The sequence below is a fragment of the Dromaius novaehollandiae genome, chromosome 5, assembly GCF_036370855.1.
Source record: "Dromaius novaehollandiae isolate bDroNov1 chromosome 5, bDroNov1.hap1, whole genome shotgun sequence".
In the NCBI taxonomy this organism is placed as follows: domain Eukaryota; kingdom Metazoa; phylum Chordata; class Aves; order Casuariiformes; family Dromaiidae; genus Dromaius; species Dromaius novaehollandiae.
The window spans coordinates 4,507,021-4,526,199 of NC_088102.1; the positions used below are offsets into that span (position 1 = coordinate 4,507,021).

Below are 19,179 nucleotides of genomic sequence, written 5' to 3' on the forward strand. Positions count from 1 at the left end.
GTTTTTTAAAGAATGGCGAAAAGCTTTAAAGCAGCAGTTATATTACTTCTACATGGGAAAAATATCCCTATAAGTAGAAAAAAATTCATATCAAAGTATTGTTAAGTGTTGTCAGGTGAATAGTGGCGTTATTCTTCTCTAAGGTGAACTGTTCCTTGTTGCTTAATTTATTTCACAGGGGCACAGCAAAGTTTAAGTAGCTCCTTTTGAGGTATTTGAAGAGTTCTGGATGAAAAGCATTAGGAGTGCCAACAGTCTACACAAAGAATCGGGTTGGCATTTCGAAGTGGCAAGCAGGAATACTAATTCTGAGCAACAAGTGAGCAAGTGAATACTTGAAGACAAGGATCATTTCTGAGACAGAATGAGTACTCCGAACAAAGTGCCACAGAACAGCTCCACACTGAACATGGAGGAAAAAAACCATTTTCCAGGAGAATGCGCTACTTGATACTGTTGTGTTTAATCTGTGCAAAGCTGGTCATACAAAATAAAAAGGGATAAATAGGAGTAACTAAAAAAAATAAAGGCTCTTTTCTGTAGCTAGAGGAAAGGCAAAATAAAATGTGTAAAATATACTAAGACTAGTTAATGATTCAGAGCCCTACAGAACTTCTAATAAAACATGCAGAATCAAACAAGAAGTCACATTCCTGACAACAGAGTTGTAGAACAAACTCTGTAACTGAAGGAATAACAAGAAAACTTGTATCCAAAGCATTTTGACTGACAATACAAAAGATGCATTTCAGAAACCTATTTTTAAAGGTTTTAACATTTCAATTGTAATAGCATTTTATTTTCTGGACTTTTTTGGACAAATACTTGCAATTCAAATCGTACAACCATATTTTCAGAAAGTTGTAAGATGTATCATAGCAGTTTGAACAAGGTAAAGTAAGGATCAACTTTTAAGTACTGTTACAAACATTTCAATAAAAGTCACCTGATTCCGTGAAGAAAATAACTTGGTCTTTTACAATCAGATCTAAGTACAGCCACAGCACTCTCATTTTGTCAATTATTATGGCTGTGGGATAGTGATATACCTGCCAAACTACAGTTCTACTGAGCAATGAATTAAATTTTTCATGCATTGCTGGCCAGCAAAACTGAACTTTACTTGCTAATCCACTTCCCGTAAGATTACTGCAGTCTAAAAATCTGTTTTAGAGAGGCCAGAGAAGTTTTCCCTGCTTCCCACAAAAGTTCATGCTGGTCTCAGTTCCACAACAGACAAAGAAACCTGATGCATAACCGAGAAGTCAGGCGGGCCTGAATAATGAACTTGGCTTTACTGAGCAACAAGAGAGTCAGAGCTTCCAGTACACCTATTTCTAGGGTTGGAAGCTTACAAGGCTCATAATGATTTCACCATCACTGCTGCTATCAGGAAAAGTAGTAGTATTAGATAGTACAGGTTTTAAAATTATGTTGCCAGTCTAAAGGAATTCGATGTAACTAATTTTAATGAAAGCTAGTATCAAATTTCCAGGTGAGCTTTGAAATTTCTATTCTTTTTTTTTCCCCAGTAAGTCTGACCATGCACACTGAACACTAAAGCCTCAAAAAGACTGCCATTGCTCCATACATAATGCAGTCAATACAGAAAAACCTAGAATACCTATACAAACTAATCTTAAAACATCCCTAAAAGGGGACTTGCAGGTATATTATTTTCATATTCTCTCTAAAACATATACCAAACTTCGAGTCCCTGAACACTGAGGATGTACCAGGATCATTCTGCTCTAGCTTCTCCAGTCATTTTACACACGTACTGATCGAGAACTCAGTGTACCTGAACTTTCAGAAGTAAAACCTCCCATCCTTCAGGAGATGTTGAAGCAGCTAGTTATTCCTTGAAGATATAAAAAAGAATTCCAAAAATATTACATACCTGCAAATACGGAAATATTTCTTGTTTCGCAGTGTGGAATTGCGAAACACGCACATTTCTACTGTTCATCTGAAATAGATGCCTGGTTGATGCTGTTTCAAATCCCAAGATGGCACACTACCAAATCCAGGTTTCTAAATACTTAACCATCACTTGAAAATGAAGCTCCTTGTCCCTAGCTTGCTGCATGCAGTCAGTGTTTTGGGAGGTGAGGGTTAGCAGAATATGACAATGCCATCTTCTATGGCATTGACACCTTACTCCATTTAATCTAAAAAAATCACTTAACTTCCTGCTCCTTTTTAAGTCTTCCTTCAGCATTCATCCAAAACAAAGTTAAACAAAGACAAACAGCACTTTTTCCATATAAAATGCTAAGCAGAAGGAAAAAGACTTGGGTAATGTGATTTCCCACAAATGAAGACTGCCTCAAAGTAATTGAATATCCCATAACTAAGTGCTTTTCTAACTCTCTTTGCTTGACTATACCAAGAACCCATCTAATCTAATTCTTAGAAAAAGATAAAGAAGACTGAAACAAGCTAAACAAATTATTTTAATATATGCAAGATACAAACATATTTGCTGCTGGTGGATAAATGTAAACCTGACTCCACATGTTGTATTTAAAGCATCATATGGCCCTTTCATTTTAATTTCTATCTTTCTCATCACAGACAGCTCTAAGATCCCAGAAGTACAACAACCCTGAATTTTGCCTCTACCATAGATGCAAGGCCAGGACCAAACCAGGAATCATTCCTGCCTCAGAAAGAAAAACTGAGGAACGTCAGGGGCAGGGAGAAAGGAAGGTCCCAGGAGAGCTGCGTTTGCTGCCTGTGCAACACTGGCAGCAGTGGATGAGCATTACTACCGCAGCACAGGCTGTCCATCCCCAGCTGCACCTTCCGCTCCCCATGTTTCTGCCCTTGCAGCAGCAACAGCAGTCGCTACCAGCCTGGCTTTCTGAAGTGCCAGTACAAAGGAGGCAGTGAGGACAGGGCTATTTAGAAGTTCTGCTCAACTGTTTGCTTTGCTATGTCCATCTAGACATGGGTGGCAACCCCCCCGCAAAACGCAACTTTGATTACAATCCCAGGTCCTGCTTATTTCAGCCTCTCTCCGCCCTGCTCTAGTAAAAACTACATAGAAACACACTTACTTCATCTCTGTAAAGAGGACTTGTATAATACATGATATCCATCGCACTGCTGTTCAGCATATCCCTTAAACCTCGTACTTTATCTGGAGTAATGGAGTCAACAGTGTCTAAAAGAAAAGAGACTTGAGTTAGTTGCAGGAGAACGATCAAATCTGAATAAGGGACAGACAGAAAATGGCATCAAACTTCTGGGGGAAGTTTTGCAGACTGCAGCTAATGGGACAGCAAGAGGACCAAGTAATGTACCTCCATCAAGGGTAAGTTTTGATCTCCATTCAACTGGAAGAAACTCAACATGAGTTGCGAGATTGGAAAAATACTTTTCTTCTATTTTTCTTGCAGTATCTCGCATCCTAAAAAAAAGAAAAGAACATGTTCCTGTTAAGAATACTATGCATGCTCTATCAAATAAAACCAATAAATCCAGGAATAATACATTTCACACATTACTACTTTTCAAGTACAGCAACATAGGTTTATTAAAATAGGTGATTATATGCTTGTTTATTTGTAAGTATTATGTAATCTCAAACTTTTGTTATAAAGTACTTACTTCTCATATAATGGAAAATTGTATATTATATGTTCAAGAAAGAGTTTCAAAACTTTAAATGTATTATATTATGGGCCTAATACAAAGGACCCAAGCTCAACTGAAAAATGACTAACCCTGGTGAGTCAGGGGTATGATGTGATCTAAAGTTTCAGAATTTTACCACACAGCCTTGAAATCCTGAATCCACTAAAAATCAAACATTTAGACCAGTATGCAAGACAGACAATTCAGTGCTTTTAAACACAAAGGAAAACATTATAAGTATGATTATAAATACTGCTTGAAAAGTCAGACTTTCAGTGTTACGTATCAGATTGGAAGATGTGAAAGCTCTCAGAGCAAGAAATAAGATCATTTATTAGCACTTCAACTTGCAGCTGTATATGGAGAGACTAATTGTACTTTAAAATGTTTTTGCTTTTTAAAGTGTATTTGAACAGGAGCACTCATGCACTTCTCTGAAGGGATGCAAGGACCTTAAAAACACCTCAGTAATTACAAGAACAAAGTACGGGAACCCTTTTTGTTGTGTGTGGGGGAAGGATAATAATGGTATATGATACTCCTTTAAAAATGCTACTTCATTACAGCTGTGTGAAAGACCCAACCATGAAAGAGGAAAAACAAACACGAAATTAGACAAGAAGATAGTAAAATATCCATGCATCCTATCAAATATATACAGCAGCTAAACAGAGAAATCATTAGCTTTTCCTTTCTTTCAATGATGCTACCCTTAGGTCCCAATGGCATTAGCATTTTTAAAGATGAGCAAACTAAATCTGACCAAAGGGCAACAGTACTGGATTTCAGGTAGCTAGTTCCCAATTACAAGCATCAGAGTTCGTTTTGAGGCAAAGGCCAGAATTCCAGCGTGTTTATTTCTATTTCCAAAGCAAATTCTTTGTAACGATTCCTACAACCAAAGGCCTGATGACATTCATCTTCCATTCACACTTCCACCAATTCAAATGTGGTTTAATAACTTTGAAGCCTTAGCTGAGATGCTTTTATTGAATACAGCAGAGCGCCTACGCTCCTTCAGTGGAAATGAAGCAGGCTAGCCTAAACCCCGACCAGCACCTGAGACAGTAATCGCTTAAGCTGCTCCATTTGACCAGAAAAACACTGTCTGCACTATGACACAACATCAGCACTGCACAGAGCTCCACGACAGACAACGCTGTCAAAGTCCTCTTTTGAGTTTCAGTGCACGTCTACCTCTTCGCAATAAAACCAACCGTACGCTGCAGGTAGCTGTGATACAAAGTCAATATCTGCCGAACCTCCTTCACACTGAGGCTGCCACAGAAGGTGACAATTCAGATAAAATGGAAGAAGCATCGACAAAACTGTGTTCTTAATTTCGCAATGTAGCTATTGTCCTGCTTGGACACAGATCTAGAAAGGGATTTATGTTGTGCATGAAAGCTGAAATCAGATATATCCACTGGAATGAGCATGGAGCTGAAATTCAGCTGTTACCAACAGCTCACGAAGGCTGAGAGAGAGATTTCACGGTGGCTTGGGGCAAAATTCCTGTTACTTTTTTAATTTAGCATTATCAACTTCACAGTGAGAATGAAACATACTTCACTGAGGAAGGAGCAGGAAGGCCAATGCCTCCAAAAAGCATTTTCTTCAAGGATAATTCATTCTTTTATTTTGTAATTATGCCTTCCCCAGGAAAAGAAAAATCACATTATGATACTAAAGAGCAGATCTGTGACTTTTATACTTGAAATAGGCAGTGAGAACACACTTTTCCATAAGGGACACTTACATTTTTGACAGAAGAAAGGAAAGGAAGAGAGGGCAGTAACCTTTTGTACACTTTGTTTTAAAACAAATGGCTTGACCAAAATGGCTTGACTGATGGCTTGACCAAACAGTCAAGAAATGCAACTAATCAACATCTCTGTTTTTAAAGCCTGTTTTGATTGCACTCCTAATCTCCTGGCTAAGGAGATAGCAAATGTTTAAGAAATACAGCAGAACATCTTTCCCATGATGAAAAAAATCAGCAAGAGGATCTGCTTAAATCAGAGTTGATGAACCTTTTTGATGCTTAGGGCTAACATAAGCCCTTCAAATACCTTTTGCATCTCACATGATAAACATACATCTTAGTTTCATTCAGCAAACAAGCAAGCAAGCAAAAAAATATACAGTGGCCATGATATACATGAAATGCAATCAAGAGACAAAGCTCACCTAAGGGTGTGGAGCCTAAAAGCACAGAGGAATGGCGCTGCCTTGCTCTAAACAACGCTTTCAGCAGTCTTCCCAAGAGCAATTCCAGCATTAGGCCTAAGCAGCAGTGTCTGTGGCTTAGAGAGCGACTAGTATGGGCTTGGGAAGGAAATCTTAAGATCTCCTTCAGAATAGACTTGGAAGAAATGAAGACTGAGCATCTAGAGAGACATATTTCAAATGCTGACCAAAATAATATTGTAATTGCCAGGTAGTGTGGCTATGTTCACAGGCAAAACCCCAGAATGAATACCTGCTGGATACACACACATCTGTTCTGCTATTAAGTCTTCTTTTGCTGCTTCTTCCCCCCCCTCCCAAGTTAGATATTTTGAGCTAGTTCATTAGATGGCAAATCTCTCTAGTCACTGGCTAAATTAATACCAACCAAAGCAATAAATCCCCATCTAAACAGACAAGGAATTCTTCTCCTTTCAAATACAAGCAGATGTTGAAAGCTTAACCCCAGAGCAACAATTATATAAATCTATACATCAAACCATGTGGTAACAATTCAAATTTATGATTTTTCTAAGAAAAATCATTCAAACACAGAGGTAATGAATACCTTAAAGCATTTTGAAATTTTGCTATTTTACATGCAAGAATTAATGATCTAAAAATAGATACTTTGAGACTTACCATAAATAAAGTGTGTTTTGCTGCCTTTCTCTGACTATAGTAACGAATTAATAACACCTTATTTTCTCAGGTATGCATGCTTTCTTGAGCAGGTATATTCCAGAGATATATTAATATATTTACAATTATCACTGATTTTTCAAATCTGATGCTGCTAAGTTTACTCTCGTGTAGCATTCACAAATATTATATATAAAGACTGGACAGCTACAAGCAAATCAGCTTCAGTTAATTCAGGAAGTTTATAAAATCACCTTGACGGCTGGTAACAAAGAAAACTGTCTGAAGGCTTGAAGACATTACCCTTTTTATTCATGAGTCATCTTTGCAGACTCTCTTCACTCTGAGATAATCCACAGCCAAGAGAACATAAGTGAATGGTCTTGAATTAAAAACAAAACAAAACAAAAAAAACCAAACACATCAGCCAACTTTCCAGTCTGAACTCTTGATTTAGGAGATAGGGTAATGGGCTGAGCAGCTTTACTAACAACACACAGGCTAGGAACAAGATGTTCTTCAGCAGTTTTCTTTTTGTCTCCTCAAGGTGAAGAAAATCATGTTCTAAATCAATGAACTCATTTTTACAAGTGGAAATAATACATAACAATTAGATCCCAACATCTTGGCTATTTGTGAACACCTGGCAAACTGCATTAAAAGATGCAACCTTTCTTATTTATCCACAAAACTTTTGTTCTGTTGCAAAAATGGAAACTAACTCCAGTAAAGAGGTGGAAAAATCTGATAAAACTTTTTGTGACATCTTCACTAAAAAGAAGTTCATTTAATAAGCACTTAAACATTTACTCTCCCAGAAACCCAGGCTATGAGATGATCAGAAATAGTAGTCCAAGTGCAATAGGAGACTGGACCGAAGCTCTCTGAGAGTCCAAGTGAGGGCTTTATAGATACAAATGCCCTCAAGGGGAGACAAAGGTAGGGCTTAATTTAGCTAGTCACAGTTTGTGGGAGGTCACACCTCTGGATAGCTGTAGAGTATCTGTGTTCTGTCCACAGAAGAAACTCCCCTACACTTACACCATCTGCACGTATATTTATTATAGTAAGCACATTAGGCAGGGATGTGAGTGAAGGTTCAACTTTGTCAGCTCTCAGACTGTTACACTTTTCCCTGGATGAACAAGAAATGCAGAAGTCTAGTTAAAGCACCTCTTCATTCTTTCTGCTGCTGACCCAGACTCTTAGCTGCTGCCACATTTTTGGACTTTCCCAAGACCATGTGGGCCAAAAGCACTGCTAGAACCAGCGGTCCTCACAAAACAAACTAAAGCTGTTACTACTTACTGCCTGCAAAACTGCATAGATCTATCTCCTGTGTTTCGGTCACACACAGGGTAAATTAAACTCTGAAGCGCTCCCAGACTGGCTTCATCCCTCCGGATTTCTCTCACATAGAGTGCAGGACTTGCTGCCTCTTTGAGGAAATAGAGCACAAGTTATTGAGAAAACTCAGGGCTGGCTTGAGCTAAATTTGGTAAGTCAATATGAGAGTAGCTGGCATGAGCAACAAGACTTAAGTTCTGCTCAAGCCAGAGGAAATAAAAGGGAGGCTGTTTGTAAAAGCTTAGCTGCATCTCAGGAACTCAGACTCAAGCCTTACTCATGGCAGATTTCAAAGAGCAACGGCAGGACACGAGTCATCCTCTGCCAGTATTCTTCAGGGACTCCTTTGAGGCCCTGCTCTCAAACCAAAATGTATGAAGTGCCTCGCTCTAGGATGCATGCAGACCTGTTTTACTACAGAAGGAAGGTGAAAATTCTTGGAGGCAACCAAAGTAAACATAATTACATGATGCACACCTCATCCTTTTCAGGAATAACAGGGCTCTGCATGACCAAACGAACCCAAGCTTCTTGGTTATAGGATCCTGGAGACAAGCCTGTGGAGGCCCAGGTACTCCAAACATGGAGCTGCTGAGATGCTTGGTGTGGAGACAGACAAGCTGAAGCTGTACATGGGAATATCAGGAGTGTGCTGAATCACAGCAGATGTAAGGGTGAGCTCACAGATGTGAGCTTCCAAAATATTCCCCTTCCTTCCAATCCAGCAGACTGGAGGAAGGAGTCTGGGCTCCCTTTCCCTGCAGTACGTCCCTATCCTGGAAGGGATGAGACCCCCTCCATCACTGCCATGGCTCCAGCGCAGTCACTGTCTTCCACACACACACTGCTGCCTTCAGGGGCAAACGCAAGTCAAAGTATTTGGAGAATATCTGCACTGGGAAATGTAGGAGCTTCAGCTCCCCCTTTCCAGCGCTGCCTTCCAAACAGCAGCAAGGTTGCCCTTCTGCGAGATGCTGGCTTTGGCAATAAAGCTGGTTAAAAACCTTCCCTGTTGCTGTTGTCACCCTGCAACTCCTCACCACTCACTCCAGTCCTCCAGATGGACTTCCAGTTTTTCAGACCAAGTGCAGTGATCCACTTTGCAACAGGACCATACAGTCATGCTGCTGTGACTGAGACGGGAAAGTGCAGCACTGGGCAGAAACAAGGGCTGGGGAGAGGAAGGGAACAACAACACAGATACAGAGATCCACATAGGTCCTAAACAGGCTATTATCTCTTTGGTCCAACCTGCAATCGTGTGTTAGATATTTAACAAATGTAAACAAAACAAGCTCTTATCAGAGTGTTTAATGCTCTGTGAGGAAAAACAAATACCCTGTACTGTGTGTACTGTGATTATAAGTGGAATTAACTAAAAGATTTTGTCAAGAGGTTTTACTCTGGTAAACTATCACTTTTACCTATCCGGCTGAACTTCTCATTTATCTGGCAAGGCAAGCTCAAGTTGAAAGCGTTAAAACAATTTTTACCATTTGGTTATCTCACATTAGAAGAACATGCCATTATTACCAGCGCTGAAGAATGGAAAACCAGCATTTAATATGCACTTAATGTGACATAAGCATTTAAATGAAAAATAAGCAAAACTACCAAATATCTGAAGAGCCGAAAATTAGAGGGAGAAAGAAAATTAATGGAAATCTTGATTTAAAACTGCAGCAGCACATATGCAATGCACTGAGAGGCTTCAGAGTCCTCTGAACGCTGTAAAGGCTTGCATACAGATGGAAATCTACCAAAATAGCTATTCTGAAATAATTACTATAATGACAATCCACAATTAAAATGCTTTCTAATGGGGCTTGCAATGAAAATGTAATTGGTGATTATGGAATGTCAAGAAGATGCACTTGTGCAGACGGCAGTTTTTGTGCTACACATAGCAGCAAAGGCAAATACAATTCTCAAATCAAAACTGGAGATTCAGACAGAGGCAGACAGATGCCAGCTCTGGAATAAGAACAGCCAAGAAGCATCACAACATTAGGGTTATTATGGAAACATACAGAATAGTTACTCAATTCAATTTTTAAGTACAAAAGTTAATAAAATTGACAAGGTCAGCCTAATGTAAAAAACAGTATTTTTTTAAAAAAGAAAATTGGCAATATGGATAGTCACATTCCTAAATTGTATTTAGTATGCCTATGAACCATGGCCCCAGCATAATTTAGAAGTACAGCTTCAACAAAACAAGAGATCAGGCTTCAGTGAAAAAATATTCCAACACAGTACGAAAGTGTGTACAATAAAATCAAAAGGATATTCGAAAATGGTTTTTAAGTCAGCATTGTACCATATCAGAAACTTGGTAATGCCATAACATCTTAGTTTGTGTCACATATAAATACAGCATACGATTCCATAGCTACCAAAATAGCTCCTAGTGCTCTATTCTGTTCACGTTAGGTCAGCTGAATCATTGTTCTAGCTTGGAGAAGGTACTGTCTCTTCGTAGATTAGTTCTGCAGTTAATATCAGCATTGACAGAAGCAGCTTGTTGTACCAGCTGCCATGCTACATTTAGATAATAAATGTGTTTAAATATACTGTGAAGAAACAAAATCATGTCATGTCTTCTAAAGACCTGTTCATTCAAACATCAATAAATGCATCTTTTCTATTTACCTACTTACTGGACACCCTGCAACCACAGTATCTCACCACATTAATGATTAGATCAAACTCCATTTCTTAATGAAATTAATGCATAAAATTTTAAATTACCCTGGATGGAGAGTTCTGTTTTCACCTGTCGTGCCCAACAGTATCTGGCTAATGATGCAGATGCATCATGTGAGTTACACCAATTTTTTCTAGAGGCAGTAACCTGCGGACAGAGCACGTCGAATGAGCTCTGGTAGGGTCTCTCACGTGGCCTGAGTAACAGACACAGTACTCCATGTCAGGGTTATAAGCTGACTTCTGCACTTTGTCTTTTCTCCCTCTTTTAAGACCACTTGTTCAAGTGAGGCTACAGTTTAGTGGTATGAATTTAAGTGTCGATCACGCACGGGTTGAAATAAATGCAAAAGCTTTATACGAGGGCAGATTGGACCCAAACAGAAAGCAGTAATACGTGCACGTGGCAAAGACAGTGTGCACTAGAGGGTGTTTTGGAGAAGGGAGAAAGGGAAGGCATCCAAGCAAGCATTCCCTTCCACAGATCCCATAGTCCCTTCAAGCACCATACCAAAAAAAGAAACCCCAAAAAACAGAAAAACAAGGTGTTGTGGAGTTTCTCTCTCCTTTCTACCCACCACACTGTGGGGATGTCTTACAGCAGGCTTTAGAGACTATACCTTCTATTTTGTTATCAAGGACACCAGATGAACCTTCCCCTCCCGTGTATGAAGCAACAACCCAATGTATAGTAAACAATACAGTATGAGGCTAAATTAAGATCTTGAAGATCTTCTATAGGGCTAGAGGGAGAGACACAATGAGAGTTCATGTGGTTTTGTCTCTGGCAGCTGACCTACACATTCCCTCCTGTAACCTTGTCTGTGTTCCCTCCCCATCCACATCCCAAATTTCACAGGGAGGACTGGTGGTGCTCTCCAGAGGAACTGGTCCTCCCAGATGGCATGAAGCCTAAACCAAAAGTGACTATTTCTTAGGAACACACACAATGTCTAACCCAGCGCTCCCACACTGGCACACGTCTATCACAAAGGATAAACAAGTCCTTCAAAGCTACAGGCAGCGCAAGGCAGTTATGAGCTCTGAGGGCCTGACAGTGCTTTCTGAAACGGTTGATGGTACCCAGATACTGGGGATGCAAGAAAGGAGGAGTGGTCTCACAGATGGGCAGATCTATGGCTTAACTTACAGACTTAGCATGGCCGTAACCCCAGATTTCCTACTAAAGTATGTGCATTTAAAAGGAAACGCTACTGAACTCTTGCCCCCTTAGTTTCTACTTTAAAGCATGAAGGGTCCAAAAATAGTTTTGCTTATCCATCTTATCCATTTTCAAATGGCAAAATTTGACATCCTGTGTCTCCAATGCAAAGAACGTAACCTGCCCGCCCCCTCCACCGCATGCACGTACAACACGCACACATACACATACATTGATGAAAGTGCTAACAGAAAGTGTGGCACAGTGCTGTGAATACAGCTTGTGAAAGCTGCCACCGAGCTTGCCTGGCAGACATTTCTTCTGAAATCTCTTCCTAGAGCAGATGGGATCCTCCTCACTGATAAGTTTTAAGCTATTAAAAAGAAAGGGATTTCAACCTAAGACAATACTTTCAGTTGCAGATTTTGTACAGAATATTTTACAGAATTTATGCCAATAATTAGCATTTATGCTAATGTGTAGTACTGGTCTGATATTTCTTGAAGGCATCTGAGACTAGAATGAGATTTACTGAAGCACTGAAAGTCTTGTTTTCCTACAATTCCTTCTCTAAAAGGAATTTCATATATTGGACTGCCAGTTAAAGCGGGACTTCTTATGGAATGGATACTTGCATCCTGAGCTGAGATTAATCCACCCATAAAATCCCTGCACGCACTTTCAATGCAAATGGGGAAGGGAGAAAGACAAAGCAGAGAACCTTAATGACTCCAAGGTGGGAGTTTTATTTCTGGTAGCTGTTAAAACTACAACTCATAATGTAGGCCATTTGCATATGCAGTATAATTGATATGTGTCCTACAAAAATCTAAGTTTTTACATGTATTTTGGTGACTAGTTCCAGCTTTTCGTCAAGGGCTATAAGATCTCTTTCTCTTTGCTTTTGCTTGCTTGCTCCTAAACAACATGAATGAAAGAGCAGTGAAGTGCTAGAACAAGGAGAGTACGGAGTAGCAGGTTGTTACTTTGAGATGACAAATGACATAACAGTGAAATAAAGAGGTCTACGCTATCATACCAGAGAACAGTAGAGTGGAACAATGAGCTAAACGAACCCGAGAGCCTGCTGACATGATGGTACACACCACGGCTACGGCACCACAGCCACTGACATAAGCACTGACCTACATTGCCATTCTGCATTTAAAGAGAGGTTCACAAAGCTCTTATAAAATCAGCAATCCAGCTCTACAGACACTTTCATAAGGATCGCTGGCTATGTTACTATTTCTGTTGACTTCAATGGAAAAAGGCAGTGGAACTATTTGTGACACACATGCTAAACCATCTGCACAACAAACACATGCAATTAACACATTTTTAGCATCTTCTTTCAGCTAATGAAGCACTCCTTACCACTACCACCTCACCCCCCCCAGTGCTGTCATCAAGACATATTTTCTTCTAATGCGCAACAGAAATTTTCAGGGACAGGATTCTCAATAGCTCAGGAGTTTCTCTTCCCACTCACCAGCACCTGAGTGCCCTTCTGAATTAGCATGGCTCTCAAATCAAAAACCATTTGCAAACCAATCTTCACAAAAGACATCCAATGAAAAGATTTGGTAAGCTTTTAATTATGTTTTACTTTTTATCAGGCATCTGCGTAGGGAAGTCAGTGAGCAGACTTACAGCAATAGCTTGCAACTGTATTAAATAACTCCGCATTGTTAAGACTGCCAGCATTCACCCAGCTCCTCATCTTCCCTCCCTTATGAGGATGTACTTCACTTGCCCACTCTTCTGACATCCAGCAGGAACAGTGGAGATTCCCTTGGATTTGGGCCAAATGCAAATCTGTCCCCATTCAGCAAAGTCACTAACCAAAGGTGCTCTAAATTCATTGACCACTCCCCTAAAAGTCAGAAAAACATGAAAACAGAATATATCTTTGTTCTTCTGGCTTGCAGCTGCTCTCACTAGGTCTATATGTTCAAACTGACATAGAAAGTCGTGTACCCACAATAAAAAGACTAATGACTTGGGCAAGGAGGAGGGGAGAGAAAGAGCAAGAGCTTAAACTGAAGGGTCTGCTGCCATTTATGTCAGCCTTATATTCAGGCTAGAATTACTACTGCAAATATTATGAAGCACTCACATAGCTGTATTTTTGATGATCCTTCCTTGGTCCATTTTCTGCCCAATACCATGCACAACAAACACAATGTGACTAGTTTGTGGTGGCTTGTCTTCTAACGTAGCTTCTTCTACATAGCCTCTATGTAGCCTTGTCCCACTACTTGACGCTGCAGGAAAAACATCATCCTAGATCAGTTACAGTCTATGAAGTGTGATGGTCTCATATATACTGACAGAACATTAGTCTCAGATCAATGCATTCAAGTATTTTGAAAATAAGATTACACATAAAGAAATAGCACGTGTTTTTAAATGTCTACAATTTTAAACTCCTGAGAGATTTGAGCAATTAGGTGATATTAATTGTATTGGCCAATTTATTGATAGGCCATTTTCACTGTAAAGATGACTAATTTCACAGATGTTTTGAAAAAACCAACTTTTTAGAAAACAGTTGATTAATTGTCCATCTTCTTTTATAGTACAATTAGTTATCCTTCTTCTGTGTGCCTCTAAACATCCTTACATCTCTGCCTTTCTCCCACAGCATGAAGTGATTATGGAAATGGTCTTGTCACAAAATTGCCAAGCATTGGCATTCTCTCTCTGACCCCATTAAGACAGCTGGTTGAAAAGCTTTACAATTTTCAACTTTTACAAGGAAAATTTACATTTAATTTCAAGTCGATCCAACCTCAAGTTTCCCCACTCATTCTCCAGTTCAGCAGCCAAACCAAAAATCAATTACCCAAGGCAAATACAGGTATTGTCTCACTATCCTGCAGCTGGCTTGTGAAACCCAGTGCCAAAGTGTATCTCCATCCCCCTCTAGTGACAGACCAATATAGAAGGTAACAGCCTTGAACAAGTGCTAGCTGTGCAACTGGGAAGAAGACTGAATCCAGCAACCCCTTCGGATGGCCATGTAGAGGAAGACAGCATCATTCCCCATGATAAAAACTGAAACGAACAACTTGTCTTGTTTTTAAGGAGGAGGAAAGCACAGTAAGAGTGCCAACATCATATGAAACGTGCAAAGCGAACACTTCAAAACTGCAGAATTAAGGTCACTTCTACAACACTAGCTTCTGCCCTGGTCCACTTGGGCATTATGATGATGCCTGTAACTACATGATCACACGACAGTCTTTACAAATAACAGACTTAGCTTATCAAGTGAGCTGCTGTTTGATATATCTCCCCCCAGATTTTTTTAAAATGGATCTTACACATTATTGGACACACAGTCCAAATCATGTTCTGGATACAGAGTACTTCATTTCTTCTGAAATTATGTGCAATAGCATTGAATTATATTAATTCTTGGAAAATATCAATTAAGTATCCACTCAGCAGCCCTGAGGGATAAGAGAGCATGAATTACAGAACAGAGGCATGGAGATTAATGCCAAACCTATTACCTGATCTTGTCTATTCAGACAAGGAATGAAATAGAAGGAACTTGTAGCATATGTTCTTGTTTATGCAGTTGTTCAGCAGCATAGAAATATCACAGCAGAGAGGACAAGTTCCAGATTTCTAGGTTGGCATCAGTCTGCCTTTCCCATGAGAGAGACCATCCTCTCCTCCAACTGTCTTAGCCTCACTGACTTTAGAACCAGTAGTTTCAAGATTAAATGAGAAGGATTCCTATTAAAAACAGTTTTCCCCCTCCTCTTAGTTCATAGACCTATTATATGAACAGTTAAAAGCAGGAACTGGAAAGAGGGGAAGGTATGATCATGTATTTAAGGAATGCAGCGCAGTATGCAAGTACACAGGGGTAAAGTTATGCTTGCAAAGCGAACCATAGTTTTTATATTATAGCTGCTAGACTTTGCAACTGTAATATTTTAATATACTTATATGTAATACTAACTGCTGCATCCAAAATAGTAATAAAACAAGTAATGAAAATATGTCATAGCTATTCATGTCTAGTTGTAAGCATGTACAACAGCCTAAAGCACCTAATTTAATCTTCTGCAACACTGCAATGACAAAAATGGGCTAAGCACATATTAGAACTTGAAATTTATTTTCTCTTCCTCATGTTAAAGCAAAAAACTGTTAAATACTGGTATTTACAATATTCTTTACAAACTCTGAGAAATATTACCTTTGGAAAACCCCAACTTTTGTGTAACAGTTCTTGCAATTTTAGATGTTGTTGCATCACTGTAAAGATACACTTCATCCACACTGTGCCAGTCCACATGGTTGCGACTCAACTTTAGACTATGAATAGCTGTAGCAAAAAGGAACAACATTTAATTTAGATAGGTAAGAGGAAAAAAAGCCTCTTCAGACAGAGAGAGAAAAGGGAAATTCACAGACACAGTAAAATCTAGAGCTCTATTATACCTAAAACCGTATTACTTCTTACCTTGAAAAGATTTTACAGTTAGGGTTAACCTGACCAGGACAAGCAGCAGCTTGGAGGCCACCTCTGAGGACATTTCACATCATTCTCCTCCCACCCTCATTCTTTTTTTGGGATAGTAACCTTCCAAAACATACTCTTAGCTGAAAACAAAATACAGGGGAGCAGGACAATGCCTCCCAAAACACTGCAGGTTGCTGTGATGACCAGGTGGCTGTCACGTGCACTCTCGCTAGCAAAGAGCAATTGCATTCCTATTTTCTTCTTCCTGTATCTGTACAGTGAGATCCCTGCTTTGACTGCGGCTACAGTGTACTCCAGTATCACAATCAGATGCTTTCAAAGCTCCATTACTAGAAGGCTCCATTGCACCTTTTATCCTTTCAGAAATGTCTAGGAGTTGGAAATGCAGTTCAGTGAAAAAGCCTCTGAATGAGTAATTTCTGGCACAGAACAGAATCTAGGTCTTTCAAAAGCCACTAAGAGCTCTAGTGTCTTTGTGCAGTTAGTGTATTTTCCAGATTTGGAACTGATTGAACTCTGGGACCAAACTCATGATACATTGCTCGATTGTCAGGATTAAGCACAGCAGGCATGTTACAATGCAAGTCAGAATCTCCCATCTAAGCTCGGGGCTTGCACGAGCAAAACAATATCGCAGCTGTACTGACTAGTAATTCAGATTTCACCTAGGTTTGGAAATCTGCTGCTTTAGCCTCATCTAACATGAGACATGCAACATTTAGAACTGAAAATTAGCAGTAGTCCTATGACAAATGCGTTATTTAACTGTGTCAGTAGGTCACAGCAAAAAGCCTGCAGTCACAGGAAGGGCTTAGAGTTTTTTTGGGTGTTTTTTTTCCATAAAAAGTGAAACTCTAGCTCATCCCTTACTTGAGGCCACTCAAATGAATTTTTTATGCTCTCCTAAAAACATGCTGGCAAAGCCTGAGCCATCATGATTTCTGATTTTAACTCTGTTAGTACAGAAGAGCCACATTAAGCTAAATGTTGAGACCTTTCTCCTGCAGTATTTTTTGTTTCTTTACCAAGGCACACAGACATAACACAGTTTGATGAAAAACCAAATCAAGTCTCTAAGAACCATAGGCATTAGAAAAGGATTATCCTTCTATGATGGTAAACAACTGATTCACAAAAAGTAACCAGAACTGCATTGCTGTTTTACACTGGCAGTGCAAAGAACAGGAAAGGAAGTCAAGTGTGACTTTGAAGAGCAGATACGGTAGCTTAGGCTAGCGACTAGCAAGAGTAAGAAGCAATCTAGTGAGAATTCACTGAACAAGCAAACATTTTTTCCTGAACTCCCCTGCAGGAACAGAGATGGGGCTATGACCAGAAATCTAAGTATAGAACTGGTGAGGGAAAGGAAACTTCCCACAAAACTTCCTCTTTCAGACCTGGTGCCAAAGTCAACGCAACAGCGATATCCTGAAAGAGGCAAACAGTTTAGTGGCAGAGGCATGTGACTTCCCTGCACTTCTGTGGAATCTCCCGTCCCCAAACCCATGACCACTGTAGTCTTCACTCATCATTTAGCAGCACCTTACCAGCAGAGGCCTATTCTATCTACATTCTGCAAAACATCTCAGAGTATGGTCCTGGGGAAGCTGACAGCAGAGGAGTGGAAGCATAACACCTTTGAGACCATCACGGGCCAAACCATGGAGAAGAGGCAGACAGGGGCCCATGACTGAGTTGCTTACAACTGTTGGAAGAACAGTGATTTGGGGAAAAGTGATCCTCAAACACTTTCCTGGAACAAAGCCCAGCCTCTCTATCACAAAGAATATACAGAAAGGTCACAGATTTTCCCTACCTTGCACAAATTATTCTCACTTGTGAAGAACAAATCCGTAACTTGCACTCTTATACTGTTGTTCAAAAATACGTATGTTGAAGGACACACCACAGAGCCATGCATGCACTGAGGAGCTGCAAATGAAATTCCCAACACTATTTTTTTGTGTATTTAGTACCGGCTTCAAAAACAAACCTGAAATCTAGGGTCTGCTGTTAACACAAGCACCATACAGCTTCAGTAGGACTGTGCTTCTCTGCCTCTTGGGAACAGTTGCTTACCTCTCTGAGATGTGCTGTCAACATACACATTGTATTAAAGCTCGGATTTTTTTTTTTTTTTTTTTAATTAAAACAGCACTTGCACTATACACCCTCCCTTCCTTTCCATCTGGCTCCCAAAATACTTAAGTTGGTGTTTGTTTTTTTGCTTCCCAGTTTCCCTTCAACCACAAAGTACCAGGACCTTTCAGGAAAGGGCAGGATGCAAAACAGGCATACAGACAACAGTTCTCAGTGAGTCTAATCTACCAATAAATTGATACATTTTATAATTAATACATTTACATGTTACATTTCTTAGTAAATTTTGTTTAACAATACTTTTACCACTTGCTTTTCCCTTGAGTGTCTGTCCACACGCACAAGTCTACATCCAAAAGCAAAGCCCAAATCAGCAGTAGTCAGTCACTGAAATACAGCGACTGTGGAACGTTTCGAAGTCATCATACACTCCAGTGCGGTATCTGACAGAAATCTGCATGGCACTTCCAAGGCAACTGTCTCACCAATCAGAAATAGATACATTCCTTAAAAAAAAGTTCACAGAAGTCACCTGGGCCAGAATAAACTAAGCCAGACGCTCCACCTTGGCACCCTGTTTTGAAATCCCATAGGATGTACTGTTTACGAAGTGGGTCAACATACCCATTCCACAGATCAACCATCCCCTTCCTTAGATGGGGTGAGATGCTGTCTCCCCTTTTTGACTCTCATAAACACTAGGATGTCAATTTGTCCTCAGACCCCAGCTGCGATGTCAATGAATGAAACAGAACCCCTCTGATACAGAAGTATCTACCACCTTGAGCTCCAGTCCCTCTTGGTGTGCAAGATTAGCTCTTCAAAAGAGGAGCGACTCTCCACT

General features: G+C 39.9%; 1 protein-coding gene across 2 annotated transcripts in view; it reads right to left on the reverse strand.

Annotated features, from left to right (window-relative positions):
* The window catches only part of DDHD1 (DDHD domain containing 1), a 69,535-nt gene that overhangs the window by 21,690 nt on the left and 28,666 nt on the right, over window positions 1-19,179 (reverse strand). For both annotated transcript variants that reach the window (XM_064511845.1, XM_064511844.1), the window contains 4 exons: window positions 15,948-16,076; window positions 13,848-13,995; window positions 3,309-3,415; window positions 3,063-3,169 (listed from right to left, as the gene is read on the reverse strand). In XM_064511845.1, the coding sequence (XP_064367915.1) occupies window positions 3,063-3,169; window positions 3,309-3,415; window positions 13,848-13,995; window positions 15,948-16,076 (491 nt within the window). The remainder of the gene's footprint in view (window positions 1-3,062; window positions 3,170-3,308; window positions 3,416-13,847; window positions 13,996-15,947; window positions 16,077-19,179) is intronic.